The 26,041-nt window shown below is 43.8% G+C and overlaps 2 protein-coding genes across 2 annotated transcripts; both read left to right on the top strand.

Moving 5' to 3' along the window:
- Positions 1-7,842: 7,842 nt before the first annotated feature.
- Positions 7,843-9,241, top strand: LOC146005781 (uncharacterized). The gene is made up of 2 exons (XM_083145207.1): positions 7,843-8,107; positions 9,132-9,241. The coding sequence occupies exons 1-2, from the start codon at positions 7,906-7,908 to the stop codon at positions 9,239-9,241; spliced, it is 312 nt and encodes a 103-aa protein (XP_083001333.1). The 5' UTR covers positions 7,843-7,905.
- A 13,140-nt stretch (positions 9,242-22,381) lies between these two features.
- On the top strand, positions 22,382-25,584 carry LOC146080813 (uncharacterized). Its single transcript, XM_083188474.1, has 6 exons — positions 22,382-22,646; positions 22,830-22,994; positions 23,075-23,738; positions 24,121-24,375; positions 24,520-24,642; positions 24,736-25,584. The coding sequence occupies exons 1-6, from the start codon at positions 22,491-22,493 to the stop codon at positions 25,416-25,418; spliced, it is 2,046 nt and encodes a 681-aa protein (XP_083044600.1). The 5' UTR covers positions 22,382-22,490; the 3' UTR covers positions 25,419-25,584.
- Positions 25,585-26,041: the final 457 nt, after the last annotated feature.

The raw sequence follows: 26,041 nt of genomic DNA, 5'->3' as shown, positions 1-26,041 counted from the left end.
GTTAACAAACTTCCAAAATGCTGTTTTGAATACTGTGAGGGGTGCAGTTTTTGAAATGGTATCATTTATGGGGGTGTCTCACATACAAGTCCCTCAAAGTCACATCAGAACTGAACTGGTCCCTAAAAAAATCAGTGTGAAATTTTCTTGAAAATTTGAGAATTTGCTATTCATATTGTAAGCCTCCTAGTGTCCAAAAAAATTAAAAGGAAGTTGAAATAATGATGTCAACATAAAGTAGACATATGGTCTATGTTAGTTATTAACTATTTTGAGTGGTATGATTATTTGTCTCACAAGCAGAAAATTTAACATTTTGCAAATTGCTAAATTTTCCATTTTTTTACGACATTTTGGTATTTTTCACAAAAAAACACAGACTGTATCGACCCAAATTTACCACTAATTTGAAGTACAATGTGTCACGAAAAAACAATCTCAAAATCACTGGGATAAGTAAAAGCAAAAAAAAGTTATCCCCACTTAAGTGAGACATGTCAGATTTGAAAAAAAGGGCTCTGTCAGGAACGCAAAAACTGGCTCTGTCAGGAAGGGGTTAAGTCCTGTTTGTTGTGCGGGTATATATATATCCTGTTTTCTTTATGCTATATAACTATCAACTTTTATCCCTAATATTGTATGAGATGGGTTCACTCTTATACTGTAATTATGATGCCGCATCCTAGTTGTATTATTCAACGATTATCGAGTCACTGCCCCAACTAGCCCATTTGTCCTTTATCCGATTGTGTGTGTGTGTGTGTGTGTGTGTGTGGGGGGTTATAATAATATATAGATGTTAGTGTAGATGGGTGGGTAGGATGGAGGGGGGGTAAGCTAGGTTTTTCTGGTAGTTTAGCTAATATGTAGCTATAGACCACTAACTTACTCCTATAGTCCATAGTAGGTAGGAATGGGTAGAGGGGTAGTACAGTTGCAGGGCTCCAGGTACACCTAAGTTGGGTATGGGTAGTACAGGGTGGGGGGTTATGTGGGAGGTTTGCTTTGGGGTTTTGGGAGGGTTTTTTTCTTTTTTATTAATGTTAGTTGGTTATTTAAGCACAGACAGTAGGGTTTCTTGTTAGCTGATAACTTTATGATGTAGATTGATGGTGCTTGATGATGCGCTATGCAATGTGTACATGTGTGTGTGCCTCCTTATACCCCTTCACTTCCGGGAACCTGGATGGCGCCTTCAGGTTCTTAACTTAATGAATATCTATATCCTGAGGTGGTGGCACTCATCCTATGTATGGATCATATATGTTATGTGCATGTACACATATTTTTCATTTTATATACTCGTGTGTATATATTTACCTTGTGTGATGATTTATACCTCCTGTATGCACCTACTGATTTTTCTGATACACTGCTGCCTTTCATTTGTCTTATTTTTTTTGTTTGTTTATTTTGTTTTGCTAAAACCAATAAAAATTACTCAATTAAAAAAAAAAAAAAAACACCCCGGTAGCACCCAGTGGCATAACTAGAACTTTATGAGCACCATAGAAAATTTTTAAAGAGACCTCCCGAAAACATTAATAGATCTCTCCACTGCCACATCATTGACATGAATATATTTACCTCTCCCCCATTATACTAACAATAAACAACCTATATGGAGCTCCAAAACACTCACAAAGCTCATCATCAGCTCCAAATTCATGTGTCCTTGTTTATCACAGGTCACTGTCCAGCAAGAGAATGCTGGAAGTATCAGTCCAGCAGGATCCTCATCGGTAGAAAGCCATCAGGCATGTTTCCAGCTTCCACTTTTATACATGATACTGGATGGGATGTACCAAACACTGGTGGTACATCCTGCTGCCCATCATCACGATGCTCTTCGCAGATGTCAGTACAACGCAAAGGGCAGCTCTCCCTATAGGAGCTGCCCTTTGTGATCCCCATGGCTGCCTAGACTTCTGGGTTTCTTACACATGCGCAGAGATTCTGGTGGATGCGGGACATGCTGGGAGGGATCCGACATACACAGCAGCACTGCGTAGAGCCCCTAGGCTTCTATGGGCTTACGCCAGCTAGGGTTGGTGTAACTCTCTGCATTGAAGCCCCACTGTAGAGGCGTAAGTACATTTGATAATGCAGTAAAAACCCAGAGAACAGGGTTTTCATCACATTTTTATTACATTCCGCATCCACTGTGCGTGCCATGGTCAGTGAGTGAACCTTTTGGCTATGCTGTTAAGGAGATCAGATCTGAGAAAGAAGAGAGCTGCAGGGAGGTCTTCAGAGAGGAGGAGGCCCATGTGCTGCCTCCTCTGGCCGGGCCCCCTCCTCTCTGTCGGGAACAGTAGTGTCTAAGCACTAATGCGCTCAGAACTATCCTCGTGAAAAATGGCACAGCATACATTTTTTGGGTGATTTTCACAGCGCTTTTCACATTATTTTAGTTTCACATGAATGCATTAAAGGGCTTTTGGAGCAGATTTTTATGAAAAATGCCGGTACTTGTTTCCTATCTGGGCGCCCACTAAGTTAATTGAGCACCATGCTATTCTCCGTAGTGAAATCTGATCGCATCGCATCGTACACATACACGATATTGAACGATGCGATGCGATGCGATCCGATTCGATTTCCCATAGGAAACAATGTTAAATGGCTCAATTTAGCCAAATTATCATAGGAACAATAGTAAATGGGCCAAAAACACCCCTGAACATTGAAATGTCCCCCCAAAAGTAGTTGACGCCACCCCGCCATCAACGTGAACCCGAAGCGTGGCGAGCGCAGCGAGCCCGCGAGGGGCGGCGGTACGCGTCCTCCGACCTTTTCATGCCCTACTATCCACTAGGGCGTGGAGTGAGAATAGAATAGTGTGGCGAGCGCAGCGAGCCACCGAGCCCGAAGCGTGGCGAGCGCAGCGAGCCCCGCGAGGGGACGCGGATACCTTCACAGGTAAACGCGTCCCTTTGCGGGCTTCCCAGGTGTCCGCGTCGCCATGGACACCTGGGAAGCCCGCGAGGGGACGCGTATAACTGTGAAGGTATCCGCGTCCCCTCGCGGGGCTCGCTGCGCTCGCCACGCTTCGGGCTCGGTGGCTCGCTGCGCTCGCCACACTATTCTATTCTCACTCCACGCCCTAGTGGATAGTAGGGCATGAAAAGGTCGGAGGACGCGTACCGCCGCCCCTCGCGGGCTCGCTGCGCTCGCCACGCTTCGGGTTCACGTTGATGGCGGGGTGGCGTCAACTACTTTTGGGGGGACATTTCAATGTTCAGGGGTGTTTTTGGCCCATTTACTATTGTTCCTATGATAATTTGGCTAAATTGAGCCATTTAACATTGTTTCCTATGGGAAATCGGATCGCATCGCATCGCATCGCATCGTTCAAAATCGTGTATGTGTACGATGCGATGCGATCCGATTTCAGTACGGTGCCGTACGTAGAAAACCTGGGCGCCCAGATAGGAAACAAGTACCAAAATGCCTTGGGAAACCTACAGTTAGTGGAAGTGGGAGTCCTGAGTGGAGACCAAGAAGAAGCAGTCAAAGAGGTAGAACGATAGCCAGGAGAGAGCAGTATCATACGACCAAGGAAGTGAATGATTTGGAGAAGAAGAATGGGGTCCACAGTATCAAAAACAGCAGAGTAGTCAAGAAGAATAGATTCGATTTGGCAGCATGAAGATCATTGTAGACTTTCACTACATCACTGTAGTGTAGAGGACTGAAGCCAGACTGGAATGAATCAAGAAGGGAGTGGGAGGAAAGAAATGCAGTAAGGGCCTTATTCTGGTCGGTGTGTACATTTCCGAATACTTTCGGATGGCGTTTTTTAGCCGTCTGCGCATGCGTGGGGAACGCTATGCGCATGTGCCACGCATGGTCTACGTACTTGTTCTCACTAATACCGTACAGAAATGTGCACCGCAATCACTCGGGAAATATGGGCGTATTATGGGCGTCATTCGGAACTACACAGGGGCGTAATTTCAAAGTGGGCGAAACTGGGCGGAAACATGGGCGGACACGGGGGAGTGCACTTATTTTGGTAGGCGTGCATTCGGATAGCACGCCGAATGCACGCGAACAAAAAGGCAAGAAATATGCGGTGTCCATAAGCAAGTATTGCTTTGCGGACACCACTCGGTCATGCGCTAGGCAATCGGAACGCCTAATCAGGACGGCCGCACCTCAACCAATGTCAGCTGAACACAATACAATCACCTCCTTTACTCATTACTTGTTAATTACACGCTTGTCATTGCTTCAATTGGAACCATTGCAGCTTAAATGGACACATATATGCTGCACTTTTCACACACTTTTACACTGCAACTAATGAACACAACTTAATATTAATAATACAAATACACATGTCACTTCTACATGTATCAATTAAACCACACATTTGGGGGGAAAAAATAAACATTTATGTACATCAACTTATAAAATAAAATAAAATAGAAACCGTCACAAATTAAAAGGTACCATTGCAGGAATAAAAGTAAATAATATATAATAAATACATGTATTGTAGACATACATAGCCACAGCAGAATCATTAGGAACACATCAGGTGGCTTCACAACAAAAGTATAGCACCAACACTTCAAGTACAGCACGCAGCAATGGTAGCCGAAACAGGGCAACAGGGGAACCAAACATGACATTCGAAACGAGGGCAAATGTGGGAACCCTCTGCACGGAATTGGACACAGGAAGCTGACACACACAGCTCAATGAAAGATTTGGGAAGACATAAGGGTGGAGATTAATGCGGACACAAGTTCATCTGCGGGCACGTTTGCCCCTGGCAGGCTCCTTGCCACGTGCAGCAGCTCTTCGGCCACGGCCACGGTCAGATGGTGGGCCAGGTGGAGCAGATGCTGGGGAGGGGGGGGGATGGTCTTCCCCCTCTGGCAGCAGGGAGTTCTGATGGTGGGAATGCACCAGAAACGGCTGACAATAGGACCCTATTGCTGGCAACTAGCTCCACCATAAGCTCATTATGGTGGAGGAGGAGGTCATTTTGGCGCAGGGCTTGATCAGCCAGCACCTGCAGGCTGGCAGCAATACTCTGGTGGCTGCTGACCAAACCCTGCAAGACCTCCTCGGTCCTATGCACCCGCTCTGATGCCGACTCTCCCTGCTGCTGAATATGGCCAAGCACCTGCCCCCAGCTGCTAAATTCAGCCGCGGTCAGTGGCTGCTGCTGCTGCACGGGCCTGGTACTGGTGGCAGGTGGCACAGACTCCTCAACCTCCTCAAGAGATTCTTGATCAAGCGGTGGGGATGCTGGTGAAAGAGAACATTACAATTACAACACATTCCATGCAAAATTAGGACCAGCTACTTATGGCATGGCAAATAATTACCTTCAAGCAAAGAAGCCATGACTTCCGCTGGGGCCTTGCTGTCCATGGTGTTCACCCCCCGGACCTCCTCGACTGCAATGCAGCACTCTGCCATCTCTTCCAGGGGGGTGAGCTTCAGCTTTGATGGCATGGGGCCAGCCCCAGAGGTGTGGCTGTGTTCCCACTGCTGGGTCAATTTCTTCTTGAGGTTCGTTTTGAAGTCGTGCCACCTGCAATCAAAGTTTACATATTAATACATGTCACTCCTCATGTTTGCTGTAGCACCCATTGCAATCTGCAACAGATGACAACATGTGCCTCATGACACCAAACTTACATTAAATTAAGTTTGAAAACCAACCCTTAGAATATACACTCACACTCACCCTACAATAACTATCAATTAAATGAAATGGCAAACATGTCTGTGCCTCCAAGCAATGTGACCGGCCAATGACCTACTCCATCTAACATCTAATGTAAACATTACTGGTCTTGTACTGCTCAAATGTAACACACATGAACTTGCCTCTTCTTAACATGCTCCGTCTCACGAACTTGTGGAGCCACCGAATTAATCTCCGCCGTTATGTCCTCCCAGATCTTCCATCTCCTTGTGTGTGTCAACCTGTCCTGTGGACACTCGATCCAATCCCGTGCGCGGGGCACCAGGATGGCAAGCTCCTGCGCTTCAAATGCCATGTTTCTGGTGGTTGGTTCCTCTGTTGCCCTATTTCGGCCACGGCCACTGGCACTGCCACTGGCACGGTCACGGCCACGGCCACCTGTCGCTGTACTCGAAGGGCTGGGCAGGCTACTCTGTTGGGAAGCCACCTGCTGTGTTCCCAATGATTCTGTTGAGGCTGAAGATGGGCCAGCTGCCGATTGGCCTGATGTAGATGGCCCATCTGGCTGCTGTTCTCCCAATGGCTGGTCTGGGTTGATGGGGACATAGGTGGTGCTGGAGTCCATGTTGCCAAACAGGTCCTGAAACACCTGGTCTTCCTCTGTATCTGAGCCAGCCATGTTTGCAACCACATTGCATTTGTCTAACACACCTTTATATCCTATTTCTGTAATTGGCGTACATCAGCGACACCCTGCGTTCCGTATGGCCGCGTTCCGTACGGCAGCGTCGACCGTGCGGCGCATAGGCCACGCCCCTTGCTGGGGTAAAATTTTGTATAAAAACCTGGCAAACTTAGTAAGTGTGAATTAGTAGGTAAATGCAGATTTGTACACCAATGACCAAATAAAACTGAGGTCAGACATGAAATGTATATGTGAATGTACATCTGTACTGAGCACTTGTTTGGTATGGAGTACAAATGACAATACCCATTCCATATGTAAATCCAGTCCACCACTTAGGCAATAGTAATCAGTGCTAGCATCCAAATCACATGTCTCCAAATTCAGCCTTGATGCTAGCTACTTTTCATTCCACATCTCTAGTGTGGGCCAGTAGAAGGTAAGTGTACACATGCCACCATGGCCTAATATTGGAAAAAGGTCTGCCACTATTTGCTATGTTTCTGATGCATAGCTTTCACTATAAAAAAGCTGTTTAGTACCTTGTGGAGTTAGGTGTAAGTGGCTAGTGATGCAGACTATTTCACCTGTTGCTTATACCCATGTTTGGTGAATGTAATAGATTATATATAATGGGTTCCCAACTTATTTTATACTGTCTGTTTAGGAGATAGTAAGTAATGGCATGGTCTGCTCAACTATGCACAGCAAGTGTGGGTTTGCGATGCAATGGGTTAGCCGTCTATTGTGGCGCATACACGCTGTTACTGTCAAAATGAACAATAAAGTTAATACCAATTATCACTCTGATCAACCAATGACAGGACATGATTGCTTGAATTGTGCCATTGCTAAGATGGCGGCCTATGGCAGAGCAGCACCGTTTTCAGCTGCGGAGCTGAGGACACTGGTCTCCGTTATGGAGACCAGGCTGGGGCGGGCAGGCCCATTTATCACTAACCGCCAGAAGCGGAATGCCTATGTGGTGGCCCGCCGGCGCATATACGCCCACACACAGGTGCGGCGGACCATCGCTCAGCTGGAGCGGCGGTGGTCAGACCTGAGGTGTCGGCAGCCGGATTTGCTCCAGCAAATCAGGGCCAGGATTGCGAGATGTGAGTGTTTATACATTAAATGGCCATTTGTACATGATTGCTTACATTACATTATTTAAGCCAATAAGGTAACCAGCCTGATCATGAGTTAAACATGGCATACACTATATGTGTGCTACTTCCTGTTTGACACCCTGTAATGGTGATAAAATATGTAATTGTGTAGGATTAATGTTTGTGATGCTTACAATGTCCCAAATGTCACAGCATAACTGCCATGTTACAGCCTGTGTTTTCTAAAAGCCACTAAGGAGCTGATTGGCTGTACATTTATCAGTACTTATAACCTTTGGATTTATAGCTTGATAAGGCTTAATACAAATGACCCCTAATTGGCACTTTTTTGTTTTTTCACAAACACAGCACGGGAATGAGCAAGACAGGCCCGAGAGGAGTCAGAGGCGTCCCAGGCCCAGGAGGAGGCGGAGGCAGCTATGGCAGAGGAGGTTGAAATTGAAGAAGGGGTGGCAGAGGAAGTGGAGGCAGAGGAAAGGGAGGAAGTGGAGGAGGAGGTGTGGGCAGTGGAGGCGGAGGTGGTGCCATTGGAGGACGAGGTGGCAGATGAGGAGGAGGTGCCAGAAGAGGAGGCCCCAGAAGAAGAGGAGGCCTGTGAGGTGGTGGAGGCGCCCGAAATTGGTATGTATAGATAAAGAATCAGTATCCCTTTTGTCATCTATTATTTGCTATGTAGCACTGGTGATTCAATTGTGTTTTTAAATACTATAAAGTGATAAAACAAACTGGGTACCAACAGACACACTTAGATAGGGTGGCCAAACCATCCCTTTCATCCTGGACACATATTAATGACACAGGTTGTGGGGATGGCTTTCAGGTCGATTTTAAGTGCCACTGAACCTGTGTAGTTAATCTGTATCCTGGAAGAAAGGGATGACGTGCTCATGTAAGGGTTACATGTCCCTGCTGCAAGCGTACAATCTGTAGCCTCATATAGGTGAGTAGAGTTTACAGGTGATTAATTTTACTAAACTATATTCAGTATGGCATAAATGGAGTATGGACAGGCATGGCTTAGAATGGAGTAACAAGTGGTCAGTGCCCCTGGGCCCTTCTCTAGCTAAACCCCCATTGGTCTGCATGTATGTTTGGCACCATAATTGTGTGTTGATTTAGTCTTACTAATGATTTTGTGCATGGGAGTGGGTTAGTGCTGCAGCTTCACCTAACTTGCATTATGACAATGATTTCTGGAGCAGACCATCAGCAGGCAAGCCATGCTTGATTGCACAAATGTACTGAGCATTCCTCAGAGTTGACTAAGTCCCATGCCACGCTCCATCATATTACAGACACTGAGCGCTTTTTGATGAGTTGGGATTGGTGCAGCGCGTGACATGCTTCTCAGAGCTTAGTCATGGGTGGGTTTGGATTCAGAAGGAGCACTATGACTGTGAGGTGTTCTACAGAGTAAAGGGTAGAGGGGAAAAAACAGGCTTTCCATGTAGTATGTATGCATGTATGTATAGCTGTATGTGTCATATATATATAGTTATATATATATATATATATATATATATATATATATATATATATTACACACACACACCTGTCACGGTGCATGTTTAAAATTTAGGTATGACTATGTTAAATGTATGCATGAATATCATTAGTAATTTTACCATTTTTAATATGTCCACAGATGAGCCAGCCCAAGCACAAGAGGGTCTCCGTGGGGCCCTCTTACGTATCCGAGGCCACATGCGCCAGGTCCTGGCTGAATTGGACCAGCTGCTGGATGGCGCAATTTAATTTATATATATATTTTTTTTAAATCAAAGTTTTGTACCGTTAATAAATTGTTTATTACAGTTCGAAGTTGTCTGTGTGTTTTTTAAAAATGGAAAAGTATATGTGTAACTTGTTTATAATCTTTTAAATAAGCAAAATGTACATACTGTATATAGATGTATGTTATGTTCACATGCTGTAAGGGTTAATGTGTGTAATGAATGTAGTAGTAATGTGTTTCAGTATATATTAGGATTTAATTGATTCAAATAGATAACAATCCCTTTTTAATGAGGTTGCCTAATTGCATAAGTGGATCATGTGATCGCTGTGTGTGCTCAGAGAAATAGTGTTGTATTTAAGCGTAAATACTCCGCATCGGTGCGTACGGCAAGCTTCCCGTCCGTTCTGACGAGGTAGGACCGTGCTTACGCTGTAAGACCGTGCCGAATCTGTACGTGTCCACCGCACACGCAAGGTTTGTATGTCGTCCGTACACACGCCCTGTTCTTAAAGAGTGAGTCCGTCCGAATGCGGGGGCTCAATGGGCGTTTCTACGGACGATGTCCGCATAGCGTTGCGTGCGGCCCGCACCGTAAGAATTCGGGAAAGTACGCACCGATCAGAATAAGGGCCTAAGTCGGTTGTAGACAATAATAATTACAATTTGGGTGATTTCATTCGTTTTAGTATAGTGGCAGAAATGAAGCATTATTATTCAACTCTACTGCAAAAGAACTCTAAAGGCCCATACACTTGAAGATTTTCATTTCAAAAGACTTTGCCAAAATCTTTGATAGCTATATCTTTCACCAAAGTAGTGCGTACACACTGAGCTATTTTCCCCAAAGAGCAAGAGATTTTCAGGAGGCAAAAGACTTTGCTGAAAATCTTTCATTATAAATGGGCTGGGTTTCAATTCCAAGGGTTCCACATATACAGTACATTGGTGGCAGTGGGCATATAAATATATAAACATTGGTGGGCAGTGTTGATGCTAATTTATGATTTATGCATTGCTGGCACAGACCAGCAATGTATACGTTACTGCCAACACTGCCCACCAATGTTTATATATTTATATGCCCACTTCCACAAATGTATATTTATTTAAATGCAACCCCCCCCCCCCCATGTGCCCCTGGAGCGACTCTGCGGCCTTTACCGCATCCCCCTCCAGCCCGTTCCCTCCCTCGGTGAGATGTGGCCGCATAGTTCCCCTGTGGAGCAAAGCGGGTAAGCGCCAAAGCGCCCTCCCTCCCCGCCTGGGGCGCCCCGTGCCCTACACTATCCATAGCCGTCCCCAGCAGATAGCGACGCACACAGCTGCCCACCAATGTTTATATTTTATATGCCCACTGCCACCAATGTATTCATTTAAATGCACCAACAATATATTATAATATATTATATAATATATATATATATATATATAGATATATATATAAATGTATATATATAATATATATTATATATATATATATATATATTATATTACATATATATATATATATATATATATATTATATATATATATATATACACATTATAATATATATATATATATATATATATATATATATATTTATATATATAATATATATATTTTATTGGTGCATTTAATGAATACATTGGTGGCAGTGGGCAGAATAATATAACCATTGGTGCCCAGCTGAGTGTTAGCAGGGAGCAGTGCTGTCTGCTCCGTGTGTTTAGCAAGGCTGGGGGCGGGGCTAGCCTGGCCGGGGAGCAGGTCTCTGCAGCAGCAGCATCCAACCGGCCAGCCAGACGGAGCACAGGGTGAGTATGACGGGCGAGGGGGCGGTCCGCCGGGCTGAAAGTGGTTAATCTTTCAGCCCGGCAGGCGTACACACACAGCAATGATGGATGGAAAACCATCCATCATCGCCACATCTGCTGGTAAAACCAGCAGATGACCCACTTTCCTAGCGATGATGCGGGAGTGCGCATCATCGCTAGTCGGCAATCTCCGGTGCATACACACTGGGCGATTTTCGACCGAAAAACGCTCAAAACGTCTGTTTTTACCGATTTTCAGCTGAAAATCGTTAAGTGTGTATGGGCCTTTAGGGGTCGATCCAATTGCTTACAATAAACTTGAAAATGAGGTACATCGCAGCAGACACACTTTAAGGTAGTGCTAACTTGCCCTATAGGGCTGCTATAAATTTTCTGCAAATTAGGCTGATTTCTGCTCATGAGGGGGTGCATTTGGGTGCCATTGCCAAAATTTATACTCTGTGGCATTGGAAACTCACACCCTTTGAGGCAATGACAACATCCTGGCAGGTACAATTGCCTGTAACCACACAAATGGAAAGTGCATCCAGCTAAAAGCAATAAGCAATCAAATCAACTGTCATTCTATCCACCGAACTAAGACAAGAACTAAAATACATAACAAACCGAATGGGAGTGAAGACTTTTCAAAACCAAGAAGGGAGTAATTCCATTTTGCAGGCACTAAAACAACAATCATAAGAACACCCATTGCCACCTTATAGGCTAGATTCGAATGAACCAAGGTAAATATTCAAAAAGAGGAGTTAACATAAATCTTAAAGAGACCTTCCTCTTCCAGCCTTGTGGTTTAAAATTGCTCAGGTACACTATAGGGCAGGCATGTTCAAACTATGGCCCTCCAGCTGTTGTGAAACTACACATCCCAGCTTGCCTTGTAATAGTTTTAGCATACCCTGATAGCAATACTGTGGCAAGGCATCATGGGACTTGTAGTTTCCCAACAGCAGGAGGGCTATAGTTTGGACATGCCTGCTATAGGGTATATTCAATTGCTGTCGAAACTGCTGTCTTGTCAGAAAGAGGGCAGTTTCCGACTTGAATAGGTAAAGTGGTACTTTGGTTCTTTCCTTTCCTTTATATATCTCAGGGATAGTTTCCAATTGTAGCCCTTGTCTATTGATGTGAGTTTGGAAAATGCAAGTGATCTTTGAGATTTTATTGCAGGGATAAGTCCTTAAATTACATTATGATTTTTATTGCCTGAAAGCTAAAATTATCAGGTGAATTTTTATTTGTAAATTGCCCTATTTTTGACACCCGTACACTGGGCCTGATTTAGAGGTGGACACAGTCTGGGCTGGTGATGTATCCTTAGTCATAGTTGATCTGAGAATCTATGCTAATGCTGCAGGAGGTGTTTGTAAAAATAAAAGAAAAAACACTGTTGTCTTCTCAGATCACATCACAATATTTGTGTGATGAATTGTAGATCTGTGCAACCCTAAGGTTGATCAGAACATAAGTACATTTAGAGAGGAGAAGGTTTAGGGGGTGCTGGTAGCAACATTAACAGAATAATGCAACTAGTCACTATCTACAGGAGTAGAATAGGACTGGAAAATAGTGAATATTGCACCACTGCCCAAAAGTGAAAGCAAAGAAGGCACAAGCAACTACCACCCAGTGAGCCTATATCAGTAGTAGGGACATTGATGGAAACATTATTCAAATAAAGAGTTGAAGATTATCTAAAATCCAGCAATTTACAGGATCCCAAACAACATAGATTTACTTAGGAGAGATCATGTCAAGCACACGTTATTGACTTTTTTGTTTGGTAACTTAGGTATTAGACAAGGGGGAAGGGGGCTAGAGATATGTAAAAAAATGCAAAACTATGAGAAAAAAATTAAAAAGCTAAATATAGTATTATTGGCAGTATATTGGAAAATAACGAGGAGTAAAGGTATCTGAGTCACTATTTCAGGTGACTTAAAGGCAGTTAAGCCATGTATCAAAGCAATGAGGAAGGCAAGTCAGATGCTTATTTGGGAGAGAAATTAGTAGCAGAAAGAAAGAAGTAATAATGACACTGTATAGGTCATTGGTACGACCTCTTCTAGAGTACCGTGCCCAGTTCTTGAGGACATATCTCCAGAAGGATATAAATACATTAGTGCTGATACAAAGAAGGGCAACTAAACTTATACATGGCTTACATCACAAGACTTATCCGGAAAGACTAATAAATCTCAAAATGTATAGTTTAGAACAGAGAAGGAAAAGGGGAACATGATGGAAACATTCAAATATATCAAGGAGGGAAACATTTTTTAAAAGAGCGTATTAAAACACTAGGACATTGAAACTGAAGGGAGATAAGCTAAGGCAGTAGAGCAATTTAAACATGCATGAAATAGACGTAAGTATATCCAAATAAAAAAGGATCAAATAGGGTTTGATCAGGGGTGTCTAAACTTTTTGTGACGAGGGCCAGATTTGGTGAGGTGAAAATGTGTGGGGGCCGACCATTCAGCCTGACATTCTTTGAATCATTAATCACATCAGAATGGTCCCCCACTCTGCCCCCATTCACTGTATGTCCCCCAGCCTGCCCCTTCACTGTATGTCCCCCAGCCTGCCCCCCTCCTCTGTATTTCCTCCAGCCTGCCCCCATTCAATGTATGTCCTCCACTCTGCCCCCTTCACATTATATTCCCCTGCCTGACCATCCTTCTCTGTATGTCCCCCAGCCTGCCCCTCCTTCACTGTATGCCTCCCATTCACTATATGTCCCCCATTCACTCTGTTCTGTAGCTTGCCCCCCTTCTCTGAATGTCCAGGGTTTGGACGCTCTCCCGAAGCCGCCAAACACATCTCACTGTGGCGGTCGGCACCTCCTCACTTCTGCAGACAGTAAGGTAAAGGTGCACTCGCCAGGACCCCACCTTTAGTGTCCTGTGCTGTGCATCCTGCATCTGATGCTCCGCCCGCTTCTGGCTGGAGGCTACGGGCCACTTGAAATGACGGCACGGGCCGCAATTGGCCCCCGGCCCGGACTTTGGACATGCCTGGGCTTGAGGAACAATATGGTTAAACAGACTAGATGGGTCAAATGTTTCTTCTCTGCCATCAAATTCTATGAACCAACTGGTAGCAATAACATAACCAGCAGGGAACTTAGTAAAATGTTTTGATTTTTTTTGTATTTAAGTACCATATATATATGTAAGTAAAATCTTCAGGTTCCTAGTATTATTAATTGTTTGCTACTAAGGATAAAATAAAGAGATATTTGTCTCTTAGCGGCACAGCAGAACATATGTGTGAGTGGGAGTCTCTGCTTTGCTTAGCATAGAACATGTTGATTATGCTTTGAAGATTATAATTAATCAACAAGCCTAAATAGATTTAAGATTTCAATATAAAATACAAAATAATAATATCCTGAGTTAGTGAAATTACTTTAATTAAAGAAGATTTGGTAACTGGCCTCACTGCTTTGTGCTTTCATCCATTCCCATCCTGTTTCTGCTTTTGTCCTTACAATGATGTATAATGCTGCATTTTCGACCAGTATATAGTGTTGCCATCTTTTCTTTTTTTAAAGATTTCAGGGCATTTTCATACCACTGTAATAATGTCTGAATAATGGCTTACAACTGGCTTTCTTATTTTTTCCCAAAAGAATGCAGTTGCTTACCCCCAGGAACAACAGAGGCTCCAAAGCCAGAGAATTGACTGTAAAAGTAAAGTTTATAAATAGCACTCATAGTGGGTTGGGATCGTTTGGTCTACAGCATGTTGGTCGATAAGCATTAGGGCGACACCACTAGGTTGACATGGGTCTAGGTCGACATGGGACCTTTTGACTGTCGTCCTAGACACTGTCGACCTAATGCTTGTGTCGACCTAATGACCTGTCGACCAAAACCCATGTGGACCTAGACCCATGTGGCCCTAGATCCATGTTGACCTTGAACCATGTCGACCTAGAACCATGTCAACCTATCCCCATGTCGACCTAATGGTGTTGACCCAATGTTTATTGACTATCATGCTGTAGACCAAATGACCATATCCCCTCATAGTAGAGGCACTTAAGGCCAGTGTGTGGGCTCCGAATGGTCCCCCTCCACCCCACTTGTGCAATAGACTAGGCATTGTGCCACACCCCAGTGCATCATGTTAATTTACTTATCTTTTTCAGAGTCCTGTTGCTTTACAGCTGCAAAAAAAAAATCACCTTAGTCACTGGAACATGGCAGGCACCATGTCTACGAAGAGCTGGGCAAATTGTGCATGCAAAAGTAGACTATGCCACAATGCCAGAGTCTAGTGCTCCGTAGAGAGGAGGGTTTCTGGATGGAGTTTGCATACAGCCACCATCCTCCTTCCTGGGATACTGGTAAGCATTTTCACTCTACCACTAATGGTATTTTCACTCAGTAGTTTAACCCAAACCGTAAGCCATTCCTCCCACAGTCTAACCACTCCAACTTTCTTCCGGGAACCATCAGCATTAAGACCTGTTCTTTTTGTAAACAAATATTAAGATCTGTTTTATTTTATATTATTATTGGATTTCTTATATTATAAAGATTCTATGGGATGAATTCTTTACATGTATCTTTATACTATTGCCTTGAGAGATATGGACTCCTCCATTTATAGATACAAATGTACTTGCTATTTTCCTTATATTTCCCTTGAAAAAGCCGCTGAGACCGTCACCGGAGGCGGGGAAACACGTTGGGATATCCATAATTCTTTTTCTTTGCACCAAAGGGGAGAACCATACAAGCCTATCATCAGACCACCAGCACGAAGGTGACTCCAGATAAAGTGGGAACAAGAAAGGTGATTCAGCACCATCCACTGGGAGACCGGAGGAACTACAGGTGGCAGCTGTAAGGTACCCCAAATACAAAAATTGTCTGGCCAGACATAAAAACCTGGACAGTTATTCCACTAATCCATGAAACAAGACTGTTTAAAAAAAAACAGCATTCTAACCAACTAATACACTAATCTGACTGTGACTAATTCAAGGGAAGCAAACTGTATTTGGTTTTAAATATATACTAATCAGACACGACCGGTTGTGCTAACAATTTTATATACCCCCCCCTTGTTTTACTAATTCTTATAATTGTATTTTGAAATTGTGTATTTTTTATTAGTGCATAAATAAATTGCATGTATTCCCCTTTATTGCGCAGTTCCATTCTTTTTGCTTTCTGAGTAAACCTGGATTGGCCATATTGCAGAGGGCAACCCGGGTTTTACCCTTCTTACAATCCAGGTCAAAATCCTGGGTTGGTCGACCCAGGTTATTTTGTGTGGCGTGTTCAACTTGACTTGGGTCGATACGTCACCAACCTGTGTGCGACTGTGTATGACAGACACAGTGATTCTGCTGGTGGAGGGACACACTGAAGATAGGGTGATAAGTATAGGTAGATTTGTTAGATACTTATCTATTAGGTGCAGGATACAATTCATACTGGTATATACAGTAGCAGTGTATATGATATTTAGGGTGAACCACAGAGGGTTAGGACACTAGATTATTTGTATATGGTGATAGAATTGTGGTGTTCTTTGACTTTGGTCGGGAGTTATCCTTAAACTAAGCATATTGGGTCGCAGCCTGGCTACAAATTTTAGGTATATGTGGGTCTCACTCTGGAGGTTATAGGTCTATGGGGTTACTCATCTTGGATGTAATGGGTATATTAATGTCTAACAAGATTTGAGATAGCATGTTGCGGTTGAATGACAGTGTTTTTCTGGAGGAAATAGGAGTAATAAGGGTTTCATTCTGGAGGCTAGAATTGTAGCAGAGCTCACTGGAGTGAAGAGCTCCTAAGGTGTGTCTTGTGATATTTGTGAACTTTGTTAGTCAGAGCTGTGTACAACTTTGCCAGTATGCAGCTGACTGTTGGGTCCTCCAAATGTTCTTGTCTCCTTACTTCTGTGTTTGAGAGCAGTAAAGCTTGTCCTAAGTCTCATCCTGGACAACTGGACTGCTGGGACCTGATGTTTTAACTGGCAATTGCTGCAGCCAATCGTGGACATTAAAATGTCCTGATTGTGTCACCTCTACGGACTTTACAATTATGGACTGTACAGTGTAATACAGGACATGTGGTAATTCTACTAGTACATTACATTGTACAATCATAGTACTCTACCATACTTCCCAACTGTCACTTTAGAATCTAGAGTATTGTCCCATCATTCTAAAGGTGCCCATACACGTTACAATAATTGTATACAATATTGTGTACAATATCTCGTCTCATCGCATCTCGTTTTGACAGGCGCTGACAGGTTGCTACGTTATCAGCGTAGCAGCCTTACTTGTGTAGTTTCATGGTACCAGTTTGAACTATGTTGTCAGCGTAGTGACTGAGCGGCAGCCCAGCGCTGACAGGTCATTCCACAGAGAAATAGACAGCCCAGCACACCGCTAACAAAGGGGGCGTCTGAATTTTGCGTCTACTACTTAGACGTTATAGCGTCTAAGTCATGGGTCTTCAAACTGCGGCCCTCCAGATGTTGTGAAACTACAAATCCCAGCATACCTTGTCACAGTTTTGCTATAAGGTAGTGTTAAAACTGTGGCAAGGTATGCTGGGATTTGTAGTTTCACAACATCTGGAGGGCCACAGTTTAAAGACCCATGGTCTAAGTAGTAGACGCAAAATTCAGACGCCCCCTTTGTTAGAGGTGTGCTGGGCTGTCTATTTCTCTGTGGAACTACAAGTACCACAATGACCTATCAGCGCTGGGCTGCCGTTCAGTCACTATGCTGACAACGTAGTTCAAACTGGTGACATGAAACTACACAAGTAAGGCTGCTACGCTGATAACGTAGCAACCTGTCAGCACTGAGCTGCCAAGTCACTACACTGACAGGTCATTGTGGCACTTGTAGTTCCACAGAGAAATAGTTCAAGTAAGGCAGCTACACTAATAACCTAGCTTTGCGTAGCTACGCTACGTTATTAGCGTAGCTGCTACCGCGCTACGCTGATAACGTAGCTTAGAAAAGTGCTTACATTGACAACAGGGGCGGATTGACCATTATAATTACCCGGAAGTTTCCCGGGAGGCCGATGATAGTGATGCCGAAAAGCAGTCCCCAGGCTCCCCGTCTAATCTATCATATTTTAGCAGCAGCCCCGCTGCTGATTACGGCTCAGCCTCCTCCCGGCCGCCTCCTCCTAGTCTCTATAGACATTGCTATCCCTCCTCCCCCTCCTCCCTCTTGCGCTCACTAGAGAGCGCAGGCAGCGCTGCAGGATTCCCGAGTCAGCGGTTTTTTGAAGCGCTTCGCCGGCTCTGATTGGCTCACGAACCGGAGCCATAGTTCTCTGCCGGAGGGACTAGCAGGCAGCAGCAGCGGCGGTGGCAGTGCACTGCGGCAGCATGAGTCGTGCTGGGGTTTTGGACTGACCTCTGGACTGGGCTGGGGCTGGGCTCTGTGCTGATCTGGGGCTGGGCTGGGCTGGGGCTGGGCTCTGGACTGGTCTGGTCTGGTCTGGGCTCGCTAAGCTGCAGGTTCCAGGTACACATATGGCTCCGCCCCCTCTATATTGTTTGTTCCTCCCCATCTACCTTCCCTAGGGATGTGACAGCATCACAGCACACCTGCCCTGGGCCTAGCAGTCCCATCGCTCTCTTTAAAGAGTGGGGCAGTACCCAGCTTTCTTAAGTCCCTGTCCTGTGCCAACCTACTCCTGCTGTCCCCAGCTCCCACCTATTCTGTCCTAGCTCTCCTCTAATACGCAGCACTCCTCCTCCTAATACAGTACCAATTCCTCCTTTCTCTGGCTTCCACTGCAACCTGCATCTTTCTTCCCTCTCTAGCGCCCTACGCCTCTAGTGCCCTGCATCTTTCTGCCCTACCTAGTGCCCTATGTCTCTCTATCCCTCCCTAGTGCCTGCGTCTCTCTATCCCACCCTACATCTCTCTATCCCTCCCTATTGATCTGTCTCTCCCTGCCGTCACTGTCTCTGCGTTTCTTGCTGCCATCACTGTCCCTGCATCCCCGCCGACAATGTCCCTGCATCCCCACAGACAATTTCCCTGCATTGTGGAACACTCCATGTGGCATAATGTGAATTTGGCTCCTACTATGCGGCAGAATGTGAATTTTGGACCATTCCGTGTAGCATTTGAATTTTGGTTTAGTCTATGTGAATTTGGCTTATTCTCTGTGGAATAATGTGAATTTTTAATCATTGTTTGTGAATTTTGTCTTATTCCGTGTGACATATTATGAATTTTGGCTCAATTCAGGTGGCATAATGACAATTTTGACTCCTTCTGTGTGAATTATGGTTTATTCTGTGTAACATAATGTGAATTTTTACGCAATCTCTCTGAAATGTGGCTTATTCCATAATATAATGTGTAAGGGACAAGTACAGTATAAGGGGGTCTACTATTGTGTTGCATAATTGCATAAGAGGTATATGGTGGGGTACACTACACTCAAGGACATGCTCCCTTTTGAGTGGCAACACCTCTTTCCCTGCAGCACGCTGAACCATCACTTTGCCATACCCCCACTTAAAAATATCTACTTCAATCACTGAGGGCCATATTCAATGTTGTGCGAAAATGGTTATGTTTACGATTTTTCGCACCTTTCTCTTCTTTCGGTACACTGACGCGATTACTAATTTCGATTTTTCGTGTATTCAAAGTTTCGTTTTCGTGGAACGCCTAAATGCGTAAACTAACCAATGAAGTGAAAACTGGGCGTTTCGTTTTCGCTACCCAGCCTCGCCCGTTTACTATATAAGGAAGAGTACTGCGTAGTGTACTGCGTAGTTTACCCTCCATTTTGGAACACTGCGGAGCGCTGATTTGTATCGTGGACTGTGTGCTGGAAAAGCATATCCAAACGAAGGCAGAGCACTGGAATCACTCGCGGTCTTGAGGTTAACCTTTTTTTTAAAACTGAGTGTAATGTAATTGTTTTATTTTGTTTGCAAATGTTTTTTATGATGACAAGTGTGCAGGGATGAATTCCAGTTTTGGGGTGGCCGGTTTGATAGATTTGACAATTCTAAAATGCAATTTTAGAATGTATGTTTTTTGTGAAATTGCGGTTTGCTGTTTTATTGTGCAGGTTTGGGGTGTCCTTTTTTTTGCGCCAAAGATCAGGGTGTGGCTCTTAGCCTACTGTACACTGCTAGTAAGGTTTGTTTGGGGGCTGCAGGGCTGCTGAATGATGTCTTTGGGGTACCATGTGGGGTCAATATTGGCATTGTCCCTGTTTTTTATCCACCACACATCAGGGTGTGGCTCTTAACCTACTGTACACTTGTAGTAAGGTTTGTTTGGGGGCTGCAGAGCTGCTGAATGATGTCTTTGGGGTACCATGTGGGGTCAATATTGGCATTGTCCCTGTTTTTTATCCACCACACATCAGGGTGTGGCTCTTAACCTACTGTACACTTGTAGTAAGGTTTATTTGGGGGCTGCAGAGCTGCTGAATGATGTCTTTGGGGTACCATGTGGGGTCAATATTGGCATTGTCCCTGTTTTTTTGCCACCAAACATCAGGGTGTGGCTCCTAACCTACTGTACACTTGTAGTAAGGTTTGTTTGGGGGCGGCAGGGCTGCTGAATGATGTCTTAGGGGTACCTTGTGGGGTCAATATTGGCATTGTCCCTGTTTTTTATCCACCACACATCAGGGTGTGGCTCTTAACCTACTGTACACTTGTAGTAAGGTTTGTTTGGGGGCTGCAGAGCTGCTGAATTATGTCTTTGGGGTACCATGTGGGGTCAATATTGGCATTGTCCCTGTTTTTTTGCCACCACACATCAGGGTGTGGCTCTTAACCTACTGTACACTTGTAGTAAGGTTTGTTTGGGGGCTGCAGAGCTGCTGAATTATGTCTTTGGGGTACCATGTGGGGTCAATATTGGCATTGTCCCTGTTTTTTTGCCACCACACATCAGGGTGTGGCTCTTAACCTACTGTACACTTGTAGTAAGGTTTGTTTGGGGGCTGCAGGGCTGCTGAATGATGTCTTTGGGGTACCATGTGGGGTCAATATTGTCATTGTCCCTGTTTTTTATCCACCACACATCAGGGTGTGGCTCTTAACCTACTGTACACTTGTAGTAAGGTTTGTTTGGGGGCTGCAGGGCTGCTGAATGATGTCTTTGGGGTACCATGTGGGGTCAATATTGTCATTGTCCCTGTTTTTTATCCACCACACATCAGGGTGTGGCTCTTAACCTACTGTACACTTGTAGTAAGGTTTGTTTGGGGGCTGCAGAGCTGCTGAATGATGTCTTAGGGGTACCATGTGGGGTCAATATTGGCATTGTCCCTGTTTTTTATCCACCACACATCAGGGTGTGGCTCTTAACCTACTGTACACTTGTAGTAAGGTTTGTTTGGGGGCTGCAGAGCTGCTGAATTATGTCTTTGGGGTACCATGTGGGGTCAATATTGGCATTGTCCCTGTTTTTTTGCCACCACACATCAGGGTGTGGCTCTTAACCTACTGTACACTTGTAGTAAGGTTTGTTTGGGGGCTGCAGGGCTGCTGAATGATGTCTTTGGGGTACCATGTGGGGTCAATATTGTCATTGTCCCTGTTTTTTATCCACCACACATCAGGGTGTGGCTCTTAACCTACTGTACACTTGTAGTAAGGTTTGTTTGGGGGCTGCAGGGCTGCTGAATGATGTCTTTGGGGTACCATGTGGGGTCAATATTGTCATTGTCCCTGTTTTTTATCCACCACACATCAGGGTGTGGCTCTTAACCTACTGTACACTTGTAGTAAGGTTTGTTTGGGGGCTGCAGAGCTGCTGAATGATGTCTTAGGGGTACCATGTGGGGTCAATATTGGCATTGTCCCTGTTTTTTATCCACCACACATCAGGGTGTGGCTCTTAACCTACTGTACACTTGTAGTAAGGTTTGTTTGGGGGCTGCAGGGCTGCTGAATGATGTCTTAGGGGTACCTTGTGGGGTCAATATTGGCATTGTCCCTGTTTTTTATCCACCACACATCAGGGTGTGGCTCTTAACCTACTGTACACTTGTAGTAAGGTTTGTTTGGGGGCTGCAGAGCTGCTGAATGATGTCTTTGGGGTACCATGTGGGGTCAATATTGGCATTGTCCCTGTTTTTTTGCCACCACACATCAGGGTGTGGCTCTTAACCTACTGTACACTTGTAGTAAGGTTTGTTTGGGGGCTGCAGGGCTGCTGAATGATGTCTTAGGGGTACCTTGTGGGGTCAATATTGGCATTGTCCCTGTTTTTTATCCACCACACATCAGGGTGTGGCTCTTAACCTACTGTACACTTGTAGTAAGGTTTGTTTGGGGGCTGCAGAGCTGCTGAATGATGTCTTTGGGGTACCATGTGGGGTCAATATTGGCATTGTCCCTGTTTTTTTTCCAACAAACATTAGTGTGATAAGTTGAGATTGAACATATTTCACTTTCATTCATAGAAATGTTGAGGAACTCTCAAAGACATTTCAATGAGCAGGAAGCACATTCGGATGATTCCCGGAGGTTATCCAATGAGTCAGGGCAAGACACAGAGGAAAACAATGTGCCCGGTCCAAGCACAAAAGAATGCAACAAATTAAGGAAGTCCAAAAGAAAGGTAATGTTCTCCTCAATTTGTACCACCCCACTATTGCATTCACATGCACTGTCCATTAAATGTATTTAATTAATTTTCATTTTCTTATAGGCATGTCACAATTGTTGTCCGACTTTACCTGTTATTTTACATTGATTTTATATTTATTGTTTCAATGGCTGCATGTGTACATTATTTACGCAGACTTCAAGAATGAGAAGCCCTAATCTTTATGAAAATTCGACATCTGAGGAATCGCTAGGAAGATTTGATAATGCTTGGGAGGACAGTGAAGAATTTAGATTGTGGCGATCAAAAATATCATCATCTCGCCGAAAGGAAAATACTTCTGCAAATTCTCAAACCAAAGTAAGTTAAATACTGTATACTTCTTGTTTTTATTTCAAAAGAATGATGCTAATATTTTGGCTTTGTATCTTTTTTATTAGCAAAATGAAGAAACCCATTCTCGTAGGCATGATACAACTGTTCGACACAGGCGTCAAGAAGATGGTCACCAACATGAAATACGTTGTACAGAACCACAAGCTCCAAGGCATACAGGCAATCGTGATAATGATGGAAATTCAGATGCAGGTGGATCACATAATTCTCCCGGAGATGGATCTGCAGAAGAAAACTGCAAGAAGATGCAGAGAGGAATCCGTTTCAATGAGTCAGAAAGCTTTGCCTTAGTTGATTTAGTTGATCGTTACTACGACATGCTATTCGGGCCAAGGGCACAAACTACTGCTCCTAGACAAAAAAGAAAAATATGGAACACAATTGCTGAGAAAGTAACATCGATTTCTGGAATACGCAGGGATGCAAAGCATTGCATGAAGAGATATAACGACTGCCGTCGTCAAACTAAAAAAAAATTAGGAATTCAACGAAGGCACGAAATGGGGACCGGTGGAGGGCCGGAACTGAAAGTGAATTGGCTTTCATGGGAGGAAGTTATAAAAAAAAGATTAAACCCAATCATGGTTACAGGCGTAGCAGGCAGAATTGACTCCAGACGTCAGGGAGATTTTGTGCACGAAGAGGAGCCTTCCAGAAGGAAAAGAGGATCTGTAATGAAAGACAGAAACAATAAAAGAAGGCAAATAGGTAAATACAATTTTATTTTACACTTCAAGTTTCAGGTATGACCCAAACACTCTGGTCTGAGATGAAACTTGATCGAAACTGAGGTTTAAGCCAAATTCTCAAGTATGTATGGCTGCCCATTGTGTGCTGCCACACGATATACTGCGTCAATGTCACCTGGAAAGCTATTCGTCTGCAGGTTATTTTCGCAGATGAACAGCATTTATGATGGCGTTACAAAGTGCTCGGCTATGCAACGCTGTCGACACACTATACTTTGTTAATGGGTGGTGTTTTGAACTACTAGCAAAAAAAATCAGTGCTTATTGACCTGATATTGTTACATAATAATTTCATAAGTATTTCTTCTAAATGATAATGATTTTTTAAATTATATTTGCAGATGATCGTCCAGTTATTGGTCAAAGCATTTGTAATGAAACAGCTGTAACAGCACTTCAAAAGAACGCCTTTACACCCAGTAGAACCCAAGAAATGCTAAGCATACCAAGTTGTTTTTTAAGTTCAGCGGAGACTACTTTCCAGGGTTTTGAAGCAAGTTTACCTGAAAAACAAACATCATCAAGAGATTTGCATCAAACTAAATCACGAGGAAACAGTGTTGATTCAGTAGAAAATGCACCAACACCGACTGAAGGTACAATATTTATTTTTCCACAGTTGAATGTCCATGGTGTACATATATATATATATATATATATATATATATATATATATATATATATATATATATATATATATATATATATTGAAACAACTCAATTTATAATTTTATTTATAGATGACAATCCAATGAACATTGCAGGAATGTCCTCCTGTATTGATCCATGTTTTAGTCCAGATTTGATCGGAAATAATTCCAATGAAGAGAATGATGAGCATCAAGCAGCTTCTACACCAATTGGTAATTAGTGTTTTGATAAATAACATTCATCTAAAAAACTCTTAAATTACTTATTAAACCATATAACTGTAATTTGTTTAACTTTATTCACAGCAAGACAGCCAAGGGTGCAAGTAACAACTAGCAAAGAGATTCCAGATGCAGAATATCAGCACATCCTTGCTCTCTCTGATCAAATGCAGGATCGACACAAATCATTCCACACTCTTTTACAGCAAAGTATGGGTAGCCTGGAAACTTCATTAACAGAATTAATTACCACAGTGCAAGAGAATGAAGTTAACCGTCAAAAAGACAACAAAGCATCTCAGGATATTATGATAATCATGGCGACTGCGCTTAACAAATTAGTAGAAAACACATCATGTCAAGCAAGTAGTCTAATGCTAATTTCAGAGGCAAATCAACATTCTGCAACATATTTGAATGTGATGGCAGAATGCCAACGTCAGACAGCATCAAGTTCTGTTTTGATTGCCACATCTTTAAAATTGATTGTTGAGAACATGGCCAATAAAGCTCAACGTAGATCGGATTCACACCATGCTCAAACAAGTCATCAACAGTTAGAACGAAAGACCACTGCCCTTACAGCAGGTTCAGCAACCTATTCATATTCACAAATGTATACGGGGTTTCCAGGAATGTTGCCACCGGGCCGTTATCCTCCAACAGCAACAGTATCTGGGCAACCAATACAATCACCTTCCACGACTGAGAAGCTGGCTTCAAAGATCGCTGAAAATGAAGAGGAGTGTATTACACCACCAGAATAGGGTAACATTTTTGTCCATCTAATTTTTATAAAAATATCCTTTTGAGCACTTCCCATTCCATCACGGCAGTGCCCTTTGTGCGAGTTCTCACCCACATCCCATAATGGAATGTAGGTGAGAAGAAGTACAGGGTACTGCCATGTTGGGATGTGTTAATGGCCTTTTCAGCTGTATCTGCTTGTACCCACACTTCCCATTCCATCACGGCAGTGCCCTTTGTGCGAGTTCTCACCCACATCCCATAATGGAATGTAGGTGAGAAGAAGTACAGGGTACTGCCATGTTGGGATGTGTTAATGGCCTTTTCAGCTGTATCTGCTTGTACCCACACTTCCCATTCCATCACGGCAGTGCCCTTTGTGCGAGTTCTCACCCACATCCCATAATGGAATGTAGGTGAGAAGAAGTACAGGGTACTGCCATGTTGGGATGTGTTAATGGCCTTTTCAGCTGTATCTGCTTGTACCCACACTTCCCATTCCATCACGGCAGTGCCCTTTGTGCGAGTTCTCACCCACATCCCATAATGGAATGTAGGTGAGAAGAAGTACAGGGTACTGCCATGTTGGGATGTGTTAATGGCCTTTTCAGCTGTATCTGCTTGTACCCACACTTCCCATTCC

The sequence above is a fragment of the Crinia signifera genome, chromosome 5 (assembly GCF_055691185.1).
Source record: "Crinia signifera chromosome 5, ASM5569118v1, whole genome shotgun sequence".
NCBI lineage: Eukaryota > Metazoa > Chordata > Amphibia > Anura > Myobatrachidae > Crinia > Crinia signifera.
The sequence above is the reverse complement of the archived record's forward strand: the minus strand, read 5'-3'. Positions and strand labels throughout refer to the sequence as shown.